At 51.5% G+C, this 22,578-nt stretch overlaps 7 protein-coding genes across 7 annotated transcripts; 4 read left to right on the forward strand and 3 right to left on the reverse strand.

The window, feature by feature from the left end:
• Positions 1 to 297: 297 nt before the first annotated feature.
• Positions 298 to 1,962, forward strand: AYO21_05141 (hypothetical protein; the record flags this gene model as incomplete). Its single annotated transcript, XM_022655112.1, has 1 exon — positions 298 to 1,962. The coding sequence occupies one exon, from the start codon at positions 298 to 300 to the stop codon at positions 1,960 to 1,962; it is 1,665 nt and encodes a 554-aa protein (XP_022512597.1).
• A 2,223-nt stretch (positions 1,963 to 4,185) lies between these two features.
• On the reverse strand, positions 4,186 to 4,992 carry AYO21_05142 (hypothetical protein; the record flags this gene model as incomplete). The annotated part of the gene is made up of 2 exons (XM_022655113.1): positions 4,186 to 4,364; positions 4,494 to 4,992. The coding sequence occupies 2 exons, from the start codon at positions 4,990 to 4,992 to the stop codon at positions 4,186 to 4,188; spliced, it is 678 nt and encodes a 225-aa protein (XP_022512598.1).
• Positions 4,993 to 6,691: 1,699 nt separating this feature from the next.
• AYO21_05143 (hypothetical protein) lies at positions 6,692 to 8,584 on the reverse strand (the record flags this gene model as incomplete). The annotated part of the gene is made up of 1 exon (XM_022655114.1): positions 6,692 to 8,584. One exon carries the CDS (start codon positions 8,582 to 8,584, stop codon positions 6,692 to 6,694), a length of 1,893 nt encoding a protein of 630 aa, XP_022512599.1.
• A 1,592-nt stretch (positions 8,585 to 10,176) lies between these two features.
• Positions 10,177 to 11,955, forward strand: AYO21_05144 (phosphoglucomutase; the record flags this gene model as incomplete). The annotated part of the gene is made up of 3 exons (XM_022655115.1): positions 10,177 to 10,223; positions 10,283 to 10,593; positions 10,646 to 11,955. 3 exons carry the CDS (start codon positions 10,177 to 10,179, stop codon positions 11,953 to 11,955), a joined length of 1,668 nt encoding a protein of 555 aa, XP_022512600.1.
• Positions 11,956 to 13,264: 1,309 nt separating this feature from the next.
• On the forward strand, positions 13,265 to 14,232 carry AYO21_05145 (hypothetical protein; the record flags this gene model as incomplete). Its single annotated transcript, XM_022655116.1, has 2 exons — positions 13,265 to 13,436; positions 13,508 to 14,232. The coding sequence occupies 2 exons, from the start codon at positions 13,265 to 13,267 to the stop codon at positions 14,230 to 14,232; spliced, it is 897 nt and encodes a 298-aa protein (XP_022512601.1).
• Positions 14,233 to 15,125: 893 nt separating this feature from the next.
• On the reverse strand, positions 15,126 to 16,358 carry AYO21_05146 (hypothetical protein; the record flags this gene model as incomplete). Its single annotated transcript, XM_022655117.1, has 1 exon — positions 15,126 to 16,358. The coding sequence occupies one exon, from the start codon at positions 16,356 to 16,358 to the stop codon at positions 15,126 to 15,128; it is 1,233 nt and encodes a 410-aa protein (XP_022512602.1).
• A 2,496-nt stretch (positions 16,359 to 18,854) lies between these two features.
• Positions 18,855 to 20,123, forward strand: AYO21_05147 (hypothetical protein; the record flags this gene model as incomplete). Its single annotated transcript, XM_022655118.1, has 1 exon — positions 18,855 to 20,123. One exon carries the CDS (start codon positions 18,855 to 18,857, stop codon positions 20,121 to 20,123), a length of 1,269 nt encoding a protein of 422 aa, XP_022512603.1.
• Positions 20,124 to 22,578: the final 2,455 nt, after the last annotated feature.

Genomic DNA, 22,578 nt, shown 5'->3' on the forward strand with positions numbered 1-22,578 from the left:
GAAGGTGAGGAGTTATGACAGCCTTGTTTTGCAGACTGGCTCATATGATGCCAAGAGAATTTGTGCCCGATTAGGATTAGCCCAGCCGCATTTGAATCGCGTTCTGCGATGTCGCGATCATTGCGGGCAAGGCTCTCTCTCCTTCAGCCATCCCACTCGATCACCAACGCTTAGCTGAACTTATTGACACGCTCCAGCCACCAAGCTCATGCGCAGATCGTAGTCGCGACGCCGATATCCCCTTTCTTCCCTCCGAACGATCAAGGATTTCGAAGCGACAACAACGCCGACAACAAGATGAATCCCCAGATGCAGAATTATCGACAATATGCCCAGGCACAAGGAAGATCCCCAGCGGCACGTAGGCCAGGTGAGTGCGACCCGAGCACCAGGATACTTGCAAACCCAGATATTGGTGGTGGAGGTCCCAGGAATTCCTTGAAGGAAAAGGACAAAATTGACGGACAACACCTCATGGCCCTCCTGCCCCAACCCCGTCGTTTGGTGGACACTGGACAGATGGCTCTCTTATCTGCTTTTCTCACCCAACAACAAGAGATCTTTCACTTACAGACGCTAGGCCAGATTCCTCCTGTCCAACATGCTGCTCAGCAGGCGCAAGCTCAGATGATGCAACAACAAGCCCAACAGCGCAATGCTGCGATTGAACACCAATTGGCACAGCGACGTGTGCGAAAACCTACCGACCGAAACATGCCGGACGGGCTAGAAGAGATTGTTATTGGAGATGGCGTCGAGCAGTATAAGAAACTGCGCGAGGCAGAGAAACAACTAGACCATCTGATGGCACGGAAGAAATTGGAGATTCATGACAATTTCAACAAAAATGTCAAGAGGCAGAAGACAATGCGGATATGGATCTCTAATACGGTGTCAAGCCAACCTTGGCAACTGAATCCGGATGAGGAAGGCTTCACATTCGACTCCAACGGCGAGCCTTCTTATAGAGTCAAGATTCAAGGGAGGTTACTGGAGTATGACGACGATGACATCTTACACAGTGACGACGAAGATGAAGAGATGGGAGGTCAAGACCAAACCAAAGAGAAGAAGATCAGACCGCCTTCCAAGAAATTCACACAATTCTTCAAGGGGATGACGGTCGAATTCGAAAACCCGAAAGACAGCCTGGGCGATAACAATCAGATGATAACGTGGAAGAAGGGTCAAAACAGCGCTCAATCTGGCGAATATGACAGCATCGAGTTCGAGCGGAGATCCGACGAAAACGTCAACATTACAATATGCCTAACACGCGACGAACAGCCCGAAAGATTTCGCCTTTCCAAGGCTCTGGCCGAAACTCTGGATATGGAAGAGGCGGAGCGTGCCGAAGTCGTCATGGGTATCTGGGACTATGTGCGCGCCATGGGCTTACAAGAAGATGAAGAACGCCGGAGTATTCAATGCGACGACTCACTCAAACGTATCTTTGACACCGACACGTTCTTTTTCCCTCAGGCGGCTGAACGGCTAGTCCCACACCTACACCCCTTGCCGCCTGTGCGACTACCCTATACCATCCGCGTGGACGAGGAATTTCATAAGAATCCCGAACCCACGGTTTACGATGTGCAGGTCGCGGTTGAAGACCCTCTCCGTCCATTGATCTTCAAACTCACCCAAAACCCAGAACACCAGAATACACTCCGCTCGATTGCCAAGTTGGACGACGAACTCGCCATCGTGGTACAAGCGCTGCATCACCACAAGGCGCGGCACCAGTTCTTCACGAGCATGGCAAAGGATCCGCAGAAATTCATCGAGAGGTGGCTCAGCAGTCAGAAGAAGGACCTCAGCGTGCTGCTCGCGGAGCAAGAGCGAGGGGATGTGGCTGGCATGGAGTTCTCCAAGGGTGGAGAGGACAGCGTATGGGGCGGCGAAGTTGTTAGGGAGGCGGTGAGGTATCGGCTTGCCAGGGCAGAGACCTCAGGGAGGTAATCGACTAGGGAGGGTCACCTATAAAGTGTCATGTGTCATGGAGCTCAAGACACACACACCAGAGGGAAGGGAGTTATCGTATTACGAGCAAAATGTTTCCATCCGTTCTACCAGGAACCAGGCGGCGCCACTCCAGGGGGTAATTGGAAATGGGAGACGGGAGACGGGGGACGGGTGACGGCACAGTCCACAACATGCACCGGTTGAGCAGCATCACGATGTATAATTATGTAGGTATTTAGGTCGCACAGGCGTGGGCAGGGAGCGTCCATATCCTTGATCCTGTTCCTGTCCCTGTCCTTGGGAAGCGAGGTTCTTGTCCTTTTACCTGTTCTTGTGCTCCTTCTTGTACATGTTCTTGATTGTTCTTGACATGGATTTCTCGGGCTTTGTGCTCCGTCTGTCATATCTAATGACGTCCTCGAACTGGTGAGTGAAGGATTCTGCCCAGCCCCGTTCCCAGGTGACAGTACGTTTCCATGATCCCAATGACTGTGGGAACATTGAACCCGACCATTCCATTCGGGGATGTACCATTTTGATGCATTTCTACTATTTGAGATGCAAACTCGACCGGATCAGGGGAGCTGTGGAGAGGTCCATGTCGTGGAAGTCGCTGAGGTACACATGCCTCAGAATCGAATCTTGTCTTTCGAAGCTGGGGGCAAGTGGAATTTGCATCCTGAATTGGTCCTTGAGTCCTTGACACCATGGCTCAAAGCCAGCCAGACCCAATTACCTGTTTGAACACTTGTTTCTTCTCTCACGAACAACGCCCAGGAAGTTAATCCAAGGGCAGCTGGACACGTTAGCTTCTGAGTCTGCGTGAATCAAGAAGGGGTTGGAACACCTACGTGCAGTCCTACGCTATCCTTCCCTTGCAGCTGTGGGCATCAAGTGTCTTTGCCACCACGATGTGCCTTAACGGTAATCAGCGATGAAAAGACCAACGGCGACCACACACAAAGCTCCCATGAATGTAAATCTCCTTCCAATGCCTATGGCGTCCACCAAATCCTGCAGGAGCGAAACTGCAAGTGCCGCCAGTGCGCAGCGAACGATATTGCTAGAAGTTTGAGCAACAGCGGGCGAGCAATGGTTTTTGTCCACCACGAGAGTGTTGTGGATCTGTCGAGCTGGTCGGAATACCGCGAATTCTCCTGAGAAAATAGTGGCAAGGGGCTACTTACGCTGAAATTTAATTGCATGCATAGCCCTTCCACGAACTGAAGAGAACGGGGGATGGCGACGTGCTTATGCCGCCGAAGTCCGTCAGTCTTAGTAGTCCTAGGAGGAAGGAATTTAAACAGTCCCGGACCAACTCACTAACCTTTTCATACTAGAGGACGCAGCCGAAGGCCACGACAGAGCAGATGGTGGAGGCGGGAACCGCGAAGGGAGAGCTGGGAGGGTAGAGGTAGGTATCTCTCTGGCCCAAGCTTAGTCGCAGATAATATGACAGAGGATTGACGATAGAGATTGTTTCCTGTTATCAGCAGCTTCCACCGAGCAATGTACATTCCTACCATATTTGCTCTCTCATCACGGATATCCGTCATTTCTCCCTCCGGAACTAGGGGCAGGATCTGCATGCCATGCTTCATATTTGCCAGAACCCTGGACGCAGGGCTGGAAAACCACTGATAGTGAGCAGTCAACATGCAATGGGTGTAACTTGGAACAACTGAAGTGCATGTAGTTGGGGCGAAAACAGGGGATCCCGGAAGAGGGCTATGAGCGAAGTATCAATTGAGTTGACACCATCGGCGGAGTATCACCGAGCGTGACTACGCTGTGAGGCCAACAGGTAGGTATCGATGCTGGTGCGGGAGAGGCGTGTAGGTCGGTAAGTGTGATGAGAGTGTCTGGCAGAGTAAGATGTAGTGAGCGTGGGCAGCCACTACCATGGACAATCAACGCGAACTGCCGCATAAAAGCTCTTACCGCTAAAGTGAAGGCACGCGATCCTCGACGAGCACCCATCAGCACCCATTAGGATAACCAACGATGATGGTGGGTAGAAAAACACACATCTTCCCCCAAAATGCCCTACCAAAGGACTAAAGAAAACAGGGAAAACAAATCGAGATTGTGTTCAATCCTCATCTTTCAAGACGTATGTATGTAGTTTACTCCTGTGGAATGTTTGTACAAGAAATTTTGGAATGGCCGATACTCGCGGAAAAAGGACGGGAATATCAAACAGGACTTTTCGTTTGCCGATCATGGTACATCGGTCCTGAAGCCTGGGTCAAGATTTCCAACGTCGCCTATGGCTGTGCCGCTGTTGCGGAGCATATCGAGAGCTTCTTGGCCCTGCTTTGTTCCGGGAGCGGGCATCAGCGGTTGTGACCCTGGTTGGATCGGCATCGACGTTGCAGGTACTGAGGGAAGACGAAATTCTGTTAGTCATTTCTTATGGGCAGTCGTCGACCGATGGAGGTGGCCTGCCAATGGCTGCTTCCTGCCTGAAGGAGAAGAAAGGGAAGCGAGAAAGGAAGATAAGGCTGGGGATACATATTAGCACTCACCGGGTATGCCCAGACTCATTCCCTCGATGAAGCGCTTGTAATACTGCGCCTCCTGGATGCTCTCCAACACATCTGCTCGGGCGGTATGTTTGAGTTCTTTCCTCGGTGCCGCCATCAGCACCGAATCACTCGCCCAGCGTCGTACCATCTCCTTCATGGCCGAGACATCAAACAGTCGGTAATGGAGGTGTTCCAGAATGACGTTCCAAGGTGGAATAGCCAAGAAAGCACGGTCGGCGTGGATACTGTTTCCTGCCAAAAGAGCTCGGCCTGGTTCGGGAATGTAATGTTTAATGTATGCGAGAAGTTTGGTGGCAGCTTCTTCAGCACTGGTCGACGAAACCAGGCATGCCTGTGTGAGACCGGACTCGCCATGCGTCTTGACGCACCACTCAGACATCCTCGAGAGCTGTTCCGGGGTGTGGAATATCACAGCATCGAAGCCTTCTGTGTCCAGCGGAGCGAGGTCGGCGGTAGTGATGATGCACGCTATGGACATGATTGTATCTTTGGTGGGGTTGAGACCCGTCATCTGGGAGCCAGTATTCGGTCAGCGCGACGCAGAAGCAATGGCCATAGATGAAGCTGGATAGGTGTAGATGGGCCAAAAGATGCGGTAAACATATTGCGAATCAACGAGGTGCGGTCGGAGACAGATGTGCGTGTGAGGCTTCATTAGAAGCTCCACCCCCTTGTGGAGGGATTTCAGCAATGATTGTTGTAACAGGTAAACAGGGGTGATGCTTTTGTGTTGCTGGGAAAGGGCCAGTAAGGGGTTCACTCGGTGTGTACACCTACCTCGCAGTCAATCCAGACCAGCGGATCAGTGGATCGGGTGAGTGCCATGGCTGGTGCTTCCTTGATAAGTTTTTCGGTTGTAGCTTGAGGATTGTGTCTACCAACCTCTCAACATATGTTTTTCACTCCAGTCTCGGCCTGTCAACGACAACTGTCTGGAACAAAGGCTCTGGACCCATATACCCACTTGGCAACTGGGTGGCAAACTGACTTGACAGGCCTCGCATGAATTAAAATGAGCTGCTCGACAACATTGCGTCGAAGAAAGACCTGGAGGAATGGAGGAACTTCGCCCACGACGAACTAAACGAACCTCGTCCAATGGGGGTGATTGAGCCCTGGGGAAAGGGTAATGACGATTATCTGATCATCTGTTACCCTTCGCCACTAGTGCGGCAACATTTCTATGAGAGAGAATTTGTGACGAAGGCAAGAAAAGGACGGTACAACGAGAGAGATGATGACGATATGCACCCTAAGTCCAATACTGTTCGGGGCCAAGGCCCACAAGATTCCCGGCCAATGAAATTGCAGCGGAATCGGAAGGGGCCCGGAGTGGAACTCCACCCTCCACCCACACAGGCCCCCCTTTACCCCTCACATATCAACAAACTACGTCTATAACGCTATGTCAGGGCTGCCGGGAACTACAGGGCCATGAACAGCCAGATCAGCTTTGCGATCAATAGGAGCTTTTACAATTTGATAATGTCATTGGACCTCCGGCCTGGTTTGCTGACTGGCAGCTCCAAGCTTTTTGGATTGTGCCTGTATTGAGGTTTATCTTTTTGATCGAACACGAAAAGAACACTCGTCAATGCCTGGGAAATTGGTACAATTACCACCGCGGGTTGACTCGGCAGTTATGCGTCCACGTCCACGTCCACGCTCATGCCTTTCCCCCGCTCCCTTGGCCTGTTGATCCCTCTCTGGCCTAAGCACCCTTGGAGACTGTTTACAAGCCTCTGCACCCTTTCCCTGACCCATGCCCTCCATGACTGCAGCCTCTCGGAGGGATCTGTTCTGCGATCACGTCCTGCATCCCATTCTCCAAGTACAGGCTCGTGCTGCAGGAATTTTTTTCGCACAATTAATCAAAATATTCGACGGCCAGCCCTTGCTTGCGTGTATCTTCACTCTCCATCTTATCATCCTGACTCCAAATTCTGCGGTCTTGACAAAAGAAAGTGGAAGAGTCGAATTTCCAACTCGACTGCTGACAGAAGCCGCCGTACGCGGCTCTCATTTCCTGTATTCTCAGCGCGTGGCATAGCACTGACAGGCAGTATTTCTGAAGTATCCACACACGTCTGTCGATAAAAGTCTTCAGAAGCCGTGGACGAAATTCTGGGTCCATGGTCAGCTCGCGGCATAGAGTTTGTGGGCTTGTGGAAGGCCTTTCAGAGCTCTTCATCGTCGCCAGCTGTCGACTCTTTGACCAACGGCCCTCCAAACTGCAGGCCAGAAGCAGTTGAACTAGTCGCAGTCGGTTGAGATGGTCCCGAAGTCCCAAGAACTTCGCCGATAGCGTTCGAAAACGTGGACGTGCTACCCCCTAATCGGCTTTTGATGTCATCGTCAAAGTCCGCAATGCTAGCCCGATGTCGCTTCATCGGACTGCCGACCATGAAACTCTCATCGTCCTTTTGAACGTCCAGGCTGCTGCTCAAACCCATAGACCCCGTATTCGTGCCTGCAGGTGACGTACCAAGCTCAACAGCGCCAGCTTTGGGTGTCGAATTACCCGAAGTGCTACCAGATTTCGAGCTCTTGCGAGGTTCTGTTATGCCGTTGCTATTCAGCGGTTCCGCCGAATGCTGTCGCTTGAGCTGATGATACCTTAGCCCATGCCGGATTTTCAACGGCGAAGGGTCTCTTACCTTCATTTTACGGATGCCCTCCGCAACCTGACCTGTCCGCTCAGCATCTTCTGGACTCAGCATGCTCGGATCTCTCTTTGCATCTGCATCATTGATGTCCTCCATCTTGCCAATGATGCCAGCACCGTCATCGTCGCTCTCGCTTTCCATCTCATCATCGCTTGTTCCTTTACCCTTTCGACTCCGTCGACGTTCCGAGTCGCGGAAGGTTGAAAAGCCGGCAGAACCTTCTTTCTTCAGGGGCCCAAGTTTGGGAAGCTCCGCCGCTATGCTACGTCTCTTGGTGCTGACCGCCGCCTTATCGGTCTTGGGTCCAGAAAGGATACCCATCTTCTGTAACTGGCGTTCTCCCCGATAAAGGAATGTGAAGACTGCATATGGTTTATCGGTAGGGTCAATACCAGTCACCGTCTGTGTTGAGATGGTTTTGGGGTCCAGGGTCTTGGGTTTGGCAAAGCTGGTAGTGTGGTCGACATCAGCTCGGTTCTTGCCTTCACCATTACCAGCGCCTTCTCCGACGTCTGAGCCTTCTGAGTCATCGTGGGCATCGAATTGAGGTGAATATTCTCCGCGTTTGATCTCTCCAGAAGCCAACACTCGGAACAAGGCAACCTTGATCTGCCCAGCTGCTTCTGGTATCGGGTCATCATCGTCTTCTGAGGAACCGCTCTCGCTGACCGAGCCCTCATCATCGGAAACGTCCTTCAATTCTCCATCTTCGCCATAGCGCATGGTGTTCTTTCTTTTGTCCTTCTTTGAGAGTCCATTGGTGTCATCATCGCTCCCGGTGGTTTCCTTCCGCTTTCGTCGTCTTCTCTCCAGTTTCTGTCTGCGTCTCTCAATTGTTGCTGCGGCGTCCTTTCCATCGAGGTCCAGACCATTCAACCAGCGCTCGAGACCGACTTCACGGAACAAAAACTCGCGTTCTGCTAGACCACCTCCCTCTTTCTCAGGAACACTGACCCATCGGGAATTCACCCACGTCTCTTCGCCCTTTCTGAGTAGTGTTGCAACCTCCTCTTTGGCTCGGCCATCAAAGTAAATGTAGGCGGCAATAGTTTCGTTAGGGGAGGTTGTCAAGGGGACATAAGGCCCAACTGAACTTGTGTATTTTCCTCGTTCACTTGTGTGACCTGGAAGGCCCCCGACAAGTTTGGGTTTGGGATTCGGAACATCTGGTGTTGCCTTAGGGGTGGAGTAAGGTACTTCCTGACCAGGGGTGAGGAGGGTGATAGAGATGGCAAAGGTCGATTGCTCGGGTTTTCCCGTCAGAGAGTCGGTAGGGATTTGTGCAGGTGGCACGGGGATGTAGGCGCTAATTCTTGAGAGACGAGAGGTTCTCTGTACAGAGTATTCTGGCAAAGGCCCTGTGGGAGTGTGTATGCTCACAGCAAGACCTTTGAAGCAGGGCATGGTGGCTGTCAGAAATTTGAAAGCCCCTTAAGGGAAAGTTGATTCTCCGCTCTCTGCTCGCAGAGATGGCGGAGAACAAATCTCCGATATGATTCGTGAGGCAACAACCCGCGCTGTGTGAATCTTGAATCCAACTTTTCCCGAAATGGAGATTCTACAGTTACCAAAGCGTCAACTCCACCGCCAGATGAGAATTCATGTGCATTCAGCGAGCCGAGGAATAGGAGGGACTGCCTGCTCCGCAGACTCGGCAAGGAACGGTGAGCTATCGGGGGAATGGCGCACGCGATGGAGGGGGACGGTCCTCAAATGAGTGGCGGGGTTGTTTTGAACAAAGAGGAACAAGGAGTTTTGGACGGAAGTAATGAAAATGTCCAGATTGACAACGTGGATGAAGAGAGAATTGTCCAACTTAATTTACTCTTGGACCGAGTTCATAGAGGCTCCGTCAACTGCAGTGACTTCTTTGACGAGGCAGAAATGCCAAGATACCACTAAGCCTTATCCGGATAGACCCAGCCTGATCAAGCTGCGGAGAGACGAGGCTGTATCCGTCGAACCTCTCGCGAGAGCACGGAGTAGTCACAACTATACCAGGAGGAGAAAACAGAAGCCGTCCAATAATATGACTGATTCCATAACAGGCTGCAGACACGGTTTTTCCCTGCTCTCTTTCGATAGGCTTGCAATGCTTGTTGAGTGGCCACGTCTTTGGACACTGAAGCAGATCACACTGCGCCTCTGGTATCAATCTAGCATTCCTATTCTTGGTCTCACGTTTACACAGCTATTTGCACACCCCTAAAGAAACTAGAACATCTATGACAGAGAAATGATACCTCTGGATGTCTAAGTCTAAATGCCGATGTATGTTAACGGCTGTGAAGCAGAGTCATGAACTCGTCTCTACTGGATGTCGCCTTTGAGCATACTTTTCAAACGTGCAAAACCAGGAAACTTACATTTTGGCAAGGAAACTGAAGCATCCATCCCCAGTGTCCAATGAAACCCAAGACCATGCTTGTAATCCGCTTTTGGTTTTCTCAGAGGTGGGTGAGACTCACCAACCGTTACCGTTTGCCCTAGCTCCTACTCTATCTGGCCACGATACTTTTTGGGTCACTCACCTCCCCCCTGGTTCTCAGTTAGCTTACCAAGCCAGCCTTGACTGTGCGCACAATCTACAAGAAGGGTGTAAGGTGTGGTGCGAACTGTACATCAACAAAGTCGAGAGTGGTGTGAGGATGTCGACCTGCAGCATCGGCCAACCAATCATCGGCCCTGGTTGACTGATCGGAGAAATAATGATGGTCCTGGTGGCCCCAAAGGGCAAGGAATAGCGATGACGTATCGCATGCAAGTGTTTCGTGAATGGCGGATTTGCTAGGAAATTATTGCCCCGCGATCATTTCCTCGTGGCTTCATCTTCCAGCGGTTGCGGTTGAAGGGATCTACAATTCAACAGAATTTTCTCCCGGCCAGCTGGCTGAGTTTCACCAAGTTTCCTTCCTGTTATATTTTGTCTAACTGTTCACCAAATCTCAAAGCCCTACCCTTCCCCTTCAACCTTACAAGCTGTCAAGCATTTCACCATGGGAAACGTGAAAGAAGTCCAGTTTAAATCCTTCACCGACCAGAAGTAAGCTCAAGACCAAAACCTCATCGGTGACGACTGTCTTCTAACTCTTCTGTCCGCAGGCCTGGTACCTCAGGACTTCGCAAGAAGGTCACCGTCTTCCAACAGCCACATTACAGCGAATCCTTCGTCACCTCGATCCTCCTGTCCATTCCTGAAGGCGCAGACGGTGCCTTTCTCGTCATTGGTGGCGATGGTCGATACTGGAATCCCGAAGTGGTCCAGCTGATTGCAAAGATTGGTGCTGCATACGGTGTAAAGAAGCTTCTGATCGGTCAGAATGGTATCCTCAGTACTCCCGCCGCCAGCCATATCATTCGGATCAGAAAGGCCACGGGTGGTATCCTTCTCACCGCCAGTCACAATCCAGGTGGTAAGTCAAGACATGTCGGGTAGTGCCAAAACCACGTCTAACATTGCCCCAGGTCCCACACAAGACTTCGGCATGAAGTACAACCTCTCCAACGGTGCCCCAGCCCCCGAATCCGTGACAAACAAGATCTTCGAGAAGTCAAAGTCCCTTACCTCATATAAAATAGCAGACATCCCAGAAGTGGATCTGTCGACGATTGGCACCAAGAAATATGGCGATCTCGAAGTTGAGATTATTGACTCTGTAGCGGACTACATGGCCATGCTGAAGGACATTTTCGACTTTGACCTCATCCGATCCTTCTTCAAGTCTCAACCCGACTTCAAAGTTCTCTTCGATGGTCTCTCCGGGGTCACTGGTCCTTATGGGGTGGCCATATTCCAAGGGGAGCTCGGCCTGGGACCTGAAAGCACTCAGAATTGCCAACCCAGCCCCGACTTCAACGGCGGTCATCCAGATCCCAACCTGACGTACGCCCATTCTCTGGTCGAAAGAGTTGACAAGGAGGGCATCCACTTTGGCGCTGCTTCGGATGGGGATGGCGATAGAAACATGATTTATGGCAAGAATGCTTTCGTCTCGCCCGGAGACTCCTTGGCCATTATCGCCCACTATGCTCAGAAGTATATCCCTTATTTCAAGAAGCAGGGTGTTTATGGTCTGGCGAGATCGTTCCCCACATCGGCAGCGCTTGATCTTGTGGCCAAGAAGCAGAATTTGAGCCTCTATGTCGTCCCCACTGGGTGGAAGTTTTTCTGCGCCCTCTTCGATACCAATAAGATGTCAATTTGCGGTGAAGAGTCCTTCGGAACTGGCTCAAACCATATTCGAGAAAAGGACGGCTTGTGGGCCATCACTGCTTGGCTCAACATCATTGCTGGGGTGGGGAAAGATACTGGCAAGTTCCCATCCATTGCAGAGATCCAAAAGCAGTTCTGGCATGAATATGGCCGCGTGTATTTCACTCGGTACGACTACGAGAATGTGAGCAGTGACGGGGCCAACGACATGGTCAAGTATCTCAAAGAAAAGATCGGAAAGTCCGACACGGTCGGTTCAGAGGTCTCAGGCCGCAAGATCCTGGAAGCCGACGATTTCTCATACACAGATCTCGACGGTTCGGTGTCGAAGAACCAAGGTATCTATTTCAAATTCGACGACGGCACAAGAGTCGTTGTTCGATTATCGGGTACGGGCAGCAGCGGTGCCACCATCCGCCTCTACGTCGAGAAACTCGAGGAGGACAAGAGCAAGCTTGGCGAGGACACACAGGACTACCTCAAGGGCTCGGTCGGACTTGCCATCGACCTGCTGCAACTCCAGAAATTCATTGGCAGAACCGAACCGGATGTGAAGACCTAATTCATCTGTTGTTGACATGTGGCAGTGACTCGCACAAGTGGCAAACCCGGAAGATTTTGGGAAGAAGGGGGTTTATCTTCCACAAGCGGTTGTCAATGCAATTTTGATAGCTTTCAAAGGTCGACAAAATGACCAATCGACACAGATAGACCGCAGTTGTCCATTGACATAGCACTGCTAAAGTTTTGAAACCCGACCCTCAGATTCTAATTCGTCAGTGTCAAGACGCGATGACCTTGGCTTCTTCTGGTGTCTTTAGTGCGCCAGAGTTGATATGCTCCCCTCGAGCAGAGTGTGGCGGTCAGTTATGCTTTTTGTGTATCAGTGTTATTGAGCTTCCCATGTGTAAAGAACCCTATATGCAGCAGTAAGAGAAACCTGGTCAAGCGCGGCATCTAGCGCAGTAGACGATGAGTCCTGAGAAACTCTCCGTGGGAAAGCCTCGCGTGGTTTCTTAGTCGGCAGAGTCTCGCTTTCCCTTCTAATCTCTTTCCCTAACGGCTTCTGGACAGTCTGGCTCTTCGCCACCGTTTGCTGGAGGCTGAGAATTCGTTTGTGGAAAAGAATGGCACGGATTGCTGCATCGAACCAAGACCAGGACGCGCCATCTCGCAGAGGGGTGATACAACGTTGTAAGTCCATCTCTTTCCACCGACGATTGTCCAACTTGCAACCACATGGGCGGACGAGACGGAGGTCAGGATCGAGCGGTGGCAATGGCCATTGAAGTGTGGGAGAGCTGGGGAATTGGATGGTTTAAACACGCAGCCTTGCGATGAACCTCATAGCCATCTGAGAGTTGTAAAGTGGTCAGTCTTCTTCTGTGTGTGTCAATCGATCGGAAATGAAGAAGAGTCGCTCACTCACTCACCCACCTCCAAACGACTCGCGGCCACTGGCATGTACGTTGCGAACAAAGGCATGGCCCATCTCCCGCATCATCACTGCGACACCACTGCGACCATACTCTTGGATTGAACTGTAGGAGCCACCCAAAGTGTCCCCCCTACCTGCATCTTGGCAGTACGACGCCGTCTCCTATACTGCACCACGTCCCCTGCCCATTCCTCCCGGATACAAGAGATCAAACCCCTTCTTCCGAGCCGTTTGTTACACTGCAAGTCCCATCCGACATCGAGCAACGAAACTGTCCTTGGCGCTTTGATCGTTGCGTATAATATGGTCTTGACGAGGCGAATCTGCTTTCTGAGAAGACGATAAAAGAATCTCAACCCATCCTTCAGTTCAACACGGGAATTCCCTCCAGAGACGTCAACGCGCCATCGGAATAAAAAGTGCGGGAAGCAGAATGGGTTGCATGGACAGGTTGACAAGAACGGCAGATGCCTCGCAAAGATATCTCTCTCAGGACCTTGATTCCTCGTACATGAGCGTGGTTCTCGTCATCTGCTTCCTCATCTCAGGTCTCATTGACAGTGTGGCATTCAACACGTGGAATTGTTTCGTCAACATGCAAACCGGTATGTTGCCTCTTGAAAATTCTCACCTCAAACATGCGCTCGATCACCATCTTTGACTTGTAACACTTTAGGAAACACCGTCTTCGCCGCCCTTGGACTGGGTGGCCAGCCACAAGCCAGTCACAAGCAGCAGTATTACAAGTCCCTGACGTCCATTGCAGCATTTTGCTTGGGTGCGCTCTTCTTCAATGGCCTCCATCGCTATCCTGCAGGCGCTGGCCAATCAACATTGTCCCGGAGAAGAGTCAATCTCATAGTGTCATTCTTTACTCAGACCGTGTTCATTGTCATTGCCGCAAGTTTGGTCTCCACGAACGAAGTGTCAAATCAACCATTCGTCGCCGGCACCTTCTCTTCTGGGAACGACGAGATACCTTCGTCCATGATCAATTTCTTGGATCTGTGTCCCATCGCCTTGATCTCCTTCCAGGCAGCCGGGCAAGTCACCCTGTCGAGAATGCTCTCCGTGGTCGAGCTGCCGACAATCGTTCTGAGTGCGTTGTACCACGACGTATGCGCGGATCTGTACAACATCCGGGATTCCTGGAGGAAGAGCTCCAGTCTGTGGGAGTTTGTGGTGGTGAGCGAGAGAAAGCAGGAGAGACGAGCGGCGTGCATCGTGGCACTTTTCCTCGGCGGAATCATTGGTGGTGAGATGTACAAGTCATCGGCTGGAATGGGCGGAGCACTGTGGCTTGCAGCTGGCTTGAAACTCGGCATCTTTATCGGGTGGTTCTTCTGGAAGGGACAGAAGGGGGACGACGATGACTGTCGCGGCGACCAACTACCGCGGTGAACACGGTGTCAAGAAATCAGGCGAGCCCGGGGAATATCAGCAAGCACTCCACAGACATCCTTCAACAATGACGGCTCTGCAGTCGGAGAAAAGTCAGGATGAGCATCTGCTGCGCCAGTCAACAAGGACATGAAGACATGGTCACAGCCTCGACCTGCCATTTTCTCTGTGCTCGCATCGGTCTTTGGAAAGAGACACTCCAAACGGCGTGGTCAGGCGTGGAAGACACAATCTCAAAGAGACGATGGTCACTTTCGTTCCCCTCGAGTCACCACGTTCGTGCAAAGTCTGTGCCCCCCTTCCGGAATGCCTCAATAGTGAAGACTGCTCTTCGCACATAGTTAGAGAAAGACTCCCACCTGGATCTAGATTGAATTTGCATCGAAGGCGTCGATAGAAGAGACCGCGCAAGAAGTGAGGTTTCAAGACCATGCTCTCCTGTTTTGCCTCCATTATCTTGTTCCCATCATGGCGTCTCGCCACGGTGAATGTGCCTACCATGAAGACAGGGCAAAGCCTTTGACTGAGCATGCGTGCCCACAATCGCTGTAAGCACCGTACCGAGCACTTTTCTAATTCCCACCGCCCGCATAGCCTGCTCGTTAGTGTCTGCGCGCTGCTAGCTGACATTCATTTGATCAGTGACGCAAGATGCAGAGATATCTGTGAAAGATTGAGTCCCCAAACGCCGGAACTGGTTCTGGAATAACCATTCACTCTCAATACCAAAGGAAAGAAAAGGTGGGTGAATCGGGGGAAGGAAAAATGGATAGATCGTAAGGGCGATATTTTGTGTGACTGGAAGGTCGGAAACTTTTTTTTTTTTGGCAAGGAATCTCATGACGGGGCGTGGAGCTACCATTGTCACTTTTTTTCCCTCTCTCTTTTGGGATTCAGACGTGCGAGGGACTCTTAAACAGCCGCCCGCCCTTCCACACGTGCGTGATGTTCTTTGGCTCTTTGAACACGTCCATGTTCTCCAAAGGATTCACGTTCAAGGCAATCAGGTCGGCGTCGTACCCGACTTCGATCCTGCCGCTCTTAGGCGCCATGCCTAGGGATCCGAGCACTTCGGGCCCCATGGCCGTTGCGGCTTCAATGGCCGCCAAGGGCTCCATGCCGCCGTCGCTGACCGCGTAGGAGAGTTCGCCGCCGCTTCGGCCGTGCGCCAGTGGGTGCGTTGCGGGCGTGCTGATGCCCAGGTCGGTGCCCAAGACGATCTTGACGCCGGACTGCACAGCAAGACGGTACGCGGTACGGTGGTACTTCGCCGTCTCCAGCATCTTCCGGTACGATTCCGGCGACATGAGCTCCGGATGGTCGACGCCGACTTTGACGATCGTCCGCGTCGGCACGTACACGGTCCCTTGCTCCTTCATGAGCTCGATGCACTCCTCGTCCATGTACGTCCCGTGCTCGATGCTGTGGACGCCCGCGTGCAATGCGGCCATAATTCCGTCCTTGCCGTGACAGTGCGCGCCCACGACACGCCCTGCACGCCGGGCCTCTTCCACAATAACTTTCAACTCGTCGAGTGAGAACTGTTGGCGCATAGGGTCGTCGGCAATGCTCAGCACGCCTCCACTAGCGAAAACCTTGATGCATTTGGCGCCTCGTCGAACCAGCAGCCGAACGGCGCGCCGACATTCGTCGATGCCGTCGGCGATGATCATCGGTCCTGTACCTGGGGACAATCCGTTCGCTTGAGTATCCCTCACTCCAAAAAGAGAGCCGACGAATCCCCAGGGTAGGTCAAAAACGTCTCCGTGTCCTGCGGTCTGGGATATCGCGGCGCCTGAAGAGTATATATTTGGGCCAACGAGGGTGCCTTCTTCGATCGCCTTGGAGACTTCAAGCCCGTAGCCAGCAAGTTCGCGCACGGAGGTGAATCCGCTCATTAAAATGTCGTGTACATTCCGGGCAATTCTGGCCCCAGCAAGAGCCGTGGACTGGGTGGCAATCTCGGAGAAGTTGAATGTCTTGCTGCCCAGGAGGTGGATGTGACAATCCCACAGACCGGGTATTAGGACCGGGACAAACGTGGTCGGTAGGTTTTTGAAGGGTGGCGGCACCGATGCTGTGGGTTGGATCGAGGTTATCGTCCCGTCTTGTACAATCACAGACATATTGTGCTGGGGCCTGCCACGTCCGGGGATCAGGAATGAGGTGCTGATCAGGCGCGTGGAACAAGACGAGAGGTCGGAGACGTTGGCTGAAAGTGACGATGGGATAGAAGCATGACTTGCTATGGGATGAGATGGGGCTTCTGGGCGTTCTTCACTTGCCCTACTCGAAGCGCGGTTGATTTCATGGCCACTACCTTGTGATAGATGAGCGGTTGAACCTCCCAAAGGTATGGGCTTGCGACGGGTCATGATGCGAGAAGCTCAAGGCAGAACGCCCGTTGCCCGAGTTTGGGATCGAAAATGATGGTAAATATTTGCCTTTATCATGCAGTAATAGTCAAGCAAAAATAATTGCCTTGCTCCAGGTCAAGACTTTTCTCTGTACAAGTGCCGGTGTGTTTGATCGCACCTGTGATAGCTCAGTGCGACGGTAACGAACCTAACGTATTGGAATGTTGCCGACACGACGATAGCAGATGTGCAAACGAGAAGGATGCGCTGCCTCAACTTCATGAGATGATGGAGGATCAGATTACCCTCTTCAATGCACACTAAGTGTTGATTAATCCAAGAGAGCTTCGGTCGAGGTACCGTTGGTGTCGTTGTCGAAGGATGAGATCAAGCTCGAATTAGGACTAGCTTAAATATTGCGCAGGTCCACTTACCACTCTGTCATCGGCTGATACGCTGGATCATTATTCCGTTCCGTCGTGCATCAACACGAAGAATAACTCTATCCGTCTTTTAACGTGTTTAGCCCTTCATCTTCGAGAAGGGGCGAGGGGGCTAGATCTCGGGCTTTAATGGGTAAAGGAGGTTAGCTGAGCAAGATGCATTAGCACCAACTTTCACGTGAGGGCTCGGCATCTCTCTTGAGTCACACGGGAAATTATTTCTCCGCGGAGTTTGTCACGTGCAATATACTTGACAAAGGCTCGACTAATTGTACGACGTCAATCGATTTGTGGCCCTTGGGAATTCCGTGTCAATACTCAGTACCACCATCGTCGATATGCATAATGCCCTGAGGCGAAACAAGGAGATAAGCTAATCATTGTTGGATTCTCCCCGATGTGCTTCAAACCTTTCGCCTACCTGAGTCCGGGTTTATCTAAAATAAGGTGCAGGTTTTTCTAGTCACGCCAAATGGACCCAAGCTCTTGTAGTCCTTTCATCTCATCACCAGATATGAATACGTACAATGCGAACAACGAACCACCAACGAGAGTAACTGTCTAAAGTGGCTGTCTCACTGAGCAGGAGCCGGTGAAGTTACAGCAATAACGCCTTCGTCTCTAACGATAACGAAGGGGCACTGCGAGGAGGATCAACGAGAGTATACATTGACTCAGATAGGTCTAGATTCTGTTGGTAGAATTGGCCACAGGAATCGCCCTACTTGATTAAATGTATCGGATTTACGAGTTGTTCATGCGGAAAAGAAAACCCATGTTCTACATTCTTTGTTTTCCATCTCTTCACAATCAAATCAACTGGTTCCGTAGGGATTGTAATGCTCCTAACAGACTTTTTGACACTGAACCCAACCATATTACACTCATCGAGGTGGTCTGGATTGTCGTAATCGAATACGATATAAGTGTTGCGTCCCCGAACGCTGCCCAGAAGAATCACTTTCTCCAGATCGCCTAACGCAAATTCGACAACCCTTGTCAATAGGGCATGGGGGATTTCGGCCTTTGAGGCCTTTTGAAGCCTTTGAAGCATAGATGACACAGCGAATTGGACCGCAAAGAGGTGCTGGAGAATGTTGTGACATTTTGGAGATGAACGAAAGTTGGTGTGTCGCAGACTAAGTTGTGTAGCCAGTGATGAATGCGGCGTCTAGCGAATTATATGTCCAATCTTCATCCGAAGTCTCCGAGGCACCAGACTCACTGCAAGATTCGCCGCTGAGTATTCTGGTATTCGATGCTGACCGACATATATGCACGATCTACTATGTACGCTTCACATGTTTGACTTTACCAGCTTGGTGGATCCGAGGTTCAGATCTTCTAGACACATTTGCCACATGTCGTGGACACGGTACTCCTGCCTGTTATCAATGATGCGGGAACATTATGGACAAAAGCTGCAACTGTGCCTGATGGAAAATACGAAAGTTGGTCAAGGCGAGAGCTTCCATACGAACCAAGGTTAGCGTCTATTTCTATTTCTAACCAGATATGTACAGCACTTCTCAGCGTCAACGGTCGGCCTGGTTTTACAACGGTGCAACTTGAACAACCCATTCACCTATTCAGCAGTTCGAGCAGCAGGTCCGGGATGTCTGTATCTCCGTGCCCACTTCTCACTGCGAAGCCGAAGGCGAAAGTCGTTTCTCAACCTTCCAATATCGCCGTGTCCAACTCTGTTGCACGATGGACGTGCCAGAGACCACTCCGTCCATTGAACCCTATATAAGGGTTCTGGCCTGCTCTGAGATATAGAATGACCCAAGCATGAAAACTTGCCTTGGTAGAAGTTGAAATCATGCGTTCCTTACTTGATCTGTCCGTTTGTGGTCTGTTGTTTTGTTTTGCTGTACTCCCGGCCACATCCATTTCATTGTCTTCTGAGGATACATTCTACATTGCTCCTCCCAACTATGAATCCGCCGCACCAGGAACAATCTTGCGGGTGCGCGAGGTAACAGGAAATCTAACGTCGATCTACAATCTCAGTTCATCAGCGTACAATATCCTCTTTCGCACCACCGATGCACAATATCAGCCATCGTGGGCAGTGACAACTTTATTCGTACCTTCAAATTTCACCAACAGCTCTGAAGGTGCCGCCCTCCTATCTTACCAAATTCCTTACAACACCGCGGACGTGAGCCACAGTCCCAGCTATGTGCTTGGATCCGAGCTGGCAACAGGCCTAGTCCTTTCGGACATCAACTCTGCACTCAGCCATGGCTGGTTCGTCAATGTACCCGATTTTGAAGGTCCCTTGGCATCGTTTGGGTCAGGAGTCGCGGAAGGACACGCCACGCTTGATTCAGTTCGAGCTGTGCTGTCTTCAGGGTTTGGTCTTTCTCCCAATGCACGATATGCCATGTGGGGATACTCAGGAGGATCGATCGCGAGCGAATGGGCAACAGAACTTCAAGTCCAATATGCCCCGGAACTCAACTTCAGCGGCGTCGCACTGGGTGGCCTGGTCCCGAACGGCACGAGCATTCTACACACCATTGACGGGACGCCGGCGGCAGGATTGATCCCTTCGTTTCTCCTCGGCGTGGTGAAACAGTATCCCGCAGCGTACCAGGCCCTGACCAGCAACCTGAGACTCTCTGGCCCTCACAATGCAACAGGGTTCTTGGCCGTTCAAAACATGTCGTATCTGGAGGCGGCAGTCGCCTTCATGAACCAGAGCATCCTCGCCGACTATTTTGTCAATGGCACAGCTTTCCTCCAGCAGCCGGTCGTCCAGAGGGTATTCAACGTCGACGGACTGATGGGCTATCATGGTGTCCCGCAAATGCCAATGTTTATCTACAAGGCAATTCAGGACGAATACAGCCTGATCAGTGATACCGACACTCTTGTCAATAGATACTGCGGCGCAGGGGCCAATATCTTATACCAGAGAAATAGGGCAGGTAATCACCTCGACGAAGAGACAAATGGAGATGAACGGGCTTTCGACTGGTTGGAAGCAGCATTGAACGGGACGCTCACGATGCAGCCAGGATGCACGGTTCAGAATGTGACGGTCAATATCACCTCACATGCGCCGTTTGCGCTGCCACCCTGATCGCACAAACGTTTGTCATTTAGAACAGTAGTCGATCTACAAGTACATTAAAATGATAATCTAGTCCAACGTTTTCTGGTCGAGTATTCCACGACTTCACTTGCATTGTTAGAAATGGCGCAGATAGATGGCTAAATGAGTCTCGAACTACAGTGCCACCCCTTCGACAGAAAGGAAAGGCATGGTCGGCATTGGTGAGCGGCATGGGATGCTGGCGTTGTGGACGAAGGACAGCGGAATTTTGTTTAACCCCCCGCTGGTTGACTCCCAGACGGAACTCGCCCCTGGCTGCCTGGTCAATCGGTCGCGAGACATTGTCTTTCCACTCCCGCCCTCGGTGTGGAAGGATTTTGGGCTATCCGTACCAGACCATACGGGTAGGGCGTCGACCAAAGGAGTCCCGTAACTGACGGAAAATGATGGAGTGGTGGGACCTCCAAATGGAATCGATATATCACCAACACACCCGAACAATAGTCATAGCGTTTTCCGCGGTGGTTTGTGGAGTATGGCACTTCGAAGGCTTTGTTGTGTGGACTTCCCCAATTGAGTGGCAACTATTGCTTGCAAAAATGATCCTTTATCCGGCCTCTATTGTTGTAGTGGTGGTCGGGACCGTCGATCCTGAACGGGCGCATCCGAACCCGGACCTGAAGAAACATTGCCGCAAGCCCTATGAAGCTAAATGTTGACACTCGGGCTGTCCAGGGGCCAGTAAGGTGAGACGTCACCAGACGCGATCTACCTGAATCCCTTCCGTCTCCAGACACTTTCTCATGCCGAATGCTGTCAGCGGGGGAAAGGCAAACTCGAAAATTCTGTTGAGAAGCCAATGCAGGACCCTTTCGCGAGAGGACAGGGGGGACTGAGGGCCTCTTGAGGTCTCGACTCGGGCATTTAACAAGGTGTGGCAAAATCGGGACAGCACTCCAAGTCAGTAGCAGACCATTGGAGCTGAGACTGACTTCAACTCTGTTCAGGGCCATGATGATCGACGAGTATGCCGGTAAATCTCTCTTTGTTCAGACGATGCTGAGCACCTTTCAGGACATCTCGATCCATCCCCGGCAAATAGACTGGAGGGGGCGACGACGATGATCATCATGCTGGATCACGCAACAGTGAATATCCTCAAGTTGGTTTATAGAGCAAACCGCCTAAAGTTGCACGGTAACGGAATAGTCCTCGATCATGGGAAAGTATCGCGATCAGATTCGGAAGGCAACATTTCGATAGACGCAATCGGGAGTCGCCGGGCATTGGATGCGGTCTTGGCAACTGCGGTAACGTGACATGTGAGGAAAACGGTGGAGCATTAAGACAATGAGGGAAATATACGGTGGAGCATGGAGGCTGCGATTTGCCGCTGGGTCTTTGTCACCTCGCATCGCACTCTTCATCGCGCCTCTATCGAGTTGTCATCTCCGAATCACGTAAATCTGATCAAGCAGAAATTTCCCACAAGACAAGTTGGGTGCCAGTGGTACCAGAGTCGGACCCATCGCCACATCCGAATGGGGTCTAGCAACCTCGTGATCACCTATTTTGCACGCAACCAACAGACGCATCCTTCTTCGTGGACAAGTCAGAGTATGTCACTCAGGCTTGTCACTGTTGTGTTCCTAGCGTCCTTGCCACCCTCAACGTTGACTCGTCAGGCAACGTGGCTCGAAATCTGTCAAACCAGTCAGCTCGAAACTCACCCGCAGCGAACCCAAAGGGGGGCACTGCTGCCTCACCAGAAAAGGGCGCTTGCCGACGTCCCCATGTATTCCTCCTACGTAATCTTGTGTCACCAGGCACTAAGAGTTGTTTGACACGCTCGATGCGAAGCTCGTATCACCACCAGTCAGCGTTCGCTCCAAATGGCATCCTGGTCAATCAATGCCTCAAGTGCAAAAGCTAGGACCCCTCGCCTGTGGGCTGGTCGAAGTTTGACTGCCCAACACCCATGCAAACAAGCCCTTTGGAAAAGACGGTTATCAATGGCGATCCTGAGACACGCGAAACGACCCTCTCGCTCAAGCGTTCCACACCCTACGCACTCGAACAATTTCGGTAAGGCTCAAAGTGGGGACAACTGGTTTATCCTCTACTGGCGCTATTGGTTATTGTCTTCTACAAAGAACTCCTGATCTACCATGTTCATTCATTCTTTGGAGGAGGTCACATGGACCCGTTGAGAGCGGAGCTCCACCCACCATTCACAGTCACCCATCTGTAAATTGTGTTGCGGATCACAATCCCCTTTGCCATTTTCGAATGGTGTAGGGAGACAATTGGGCCTGCCTTACCACTAGCACATCGTGGCGAATCAAAAGGTGTCAGATAACAATAAGTTACAAGCCACAGAGAAGTCGGCTGCCGACAATTCCGCCGAGGCTGGCACTGCAGCGTGACCCAAGGCGCAGAGGCAAATTGGGTTCTGGTGCGAAGGGGACCACTACACTACTGG

Source organism: Fonsecaea monophora (assembly GCF_001642475.1).
Source record: "Fonsecaea monophora strain CBS 269.37 chromosome Unknown Scaff31, whole genome shotgun sequence".
Lineage (NCBI taxonomy): Eukaryota > Fungi > Ascomycota > Eurotiomycetes > Chaetothyriales > Herpotrichiellaceae > Fonsecaea > Fonsecaea monophora.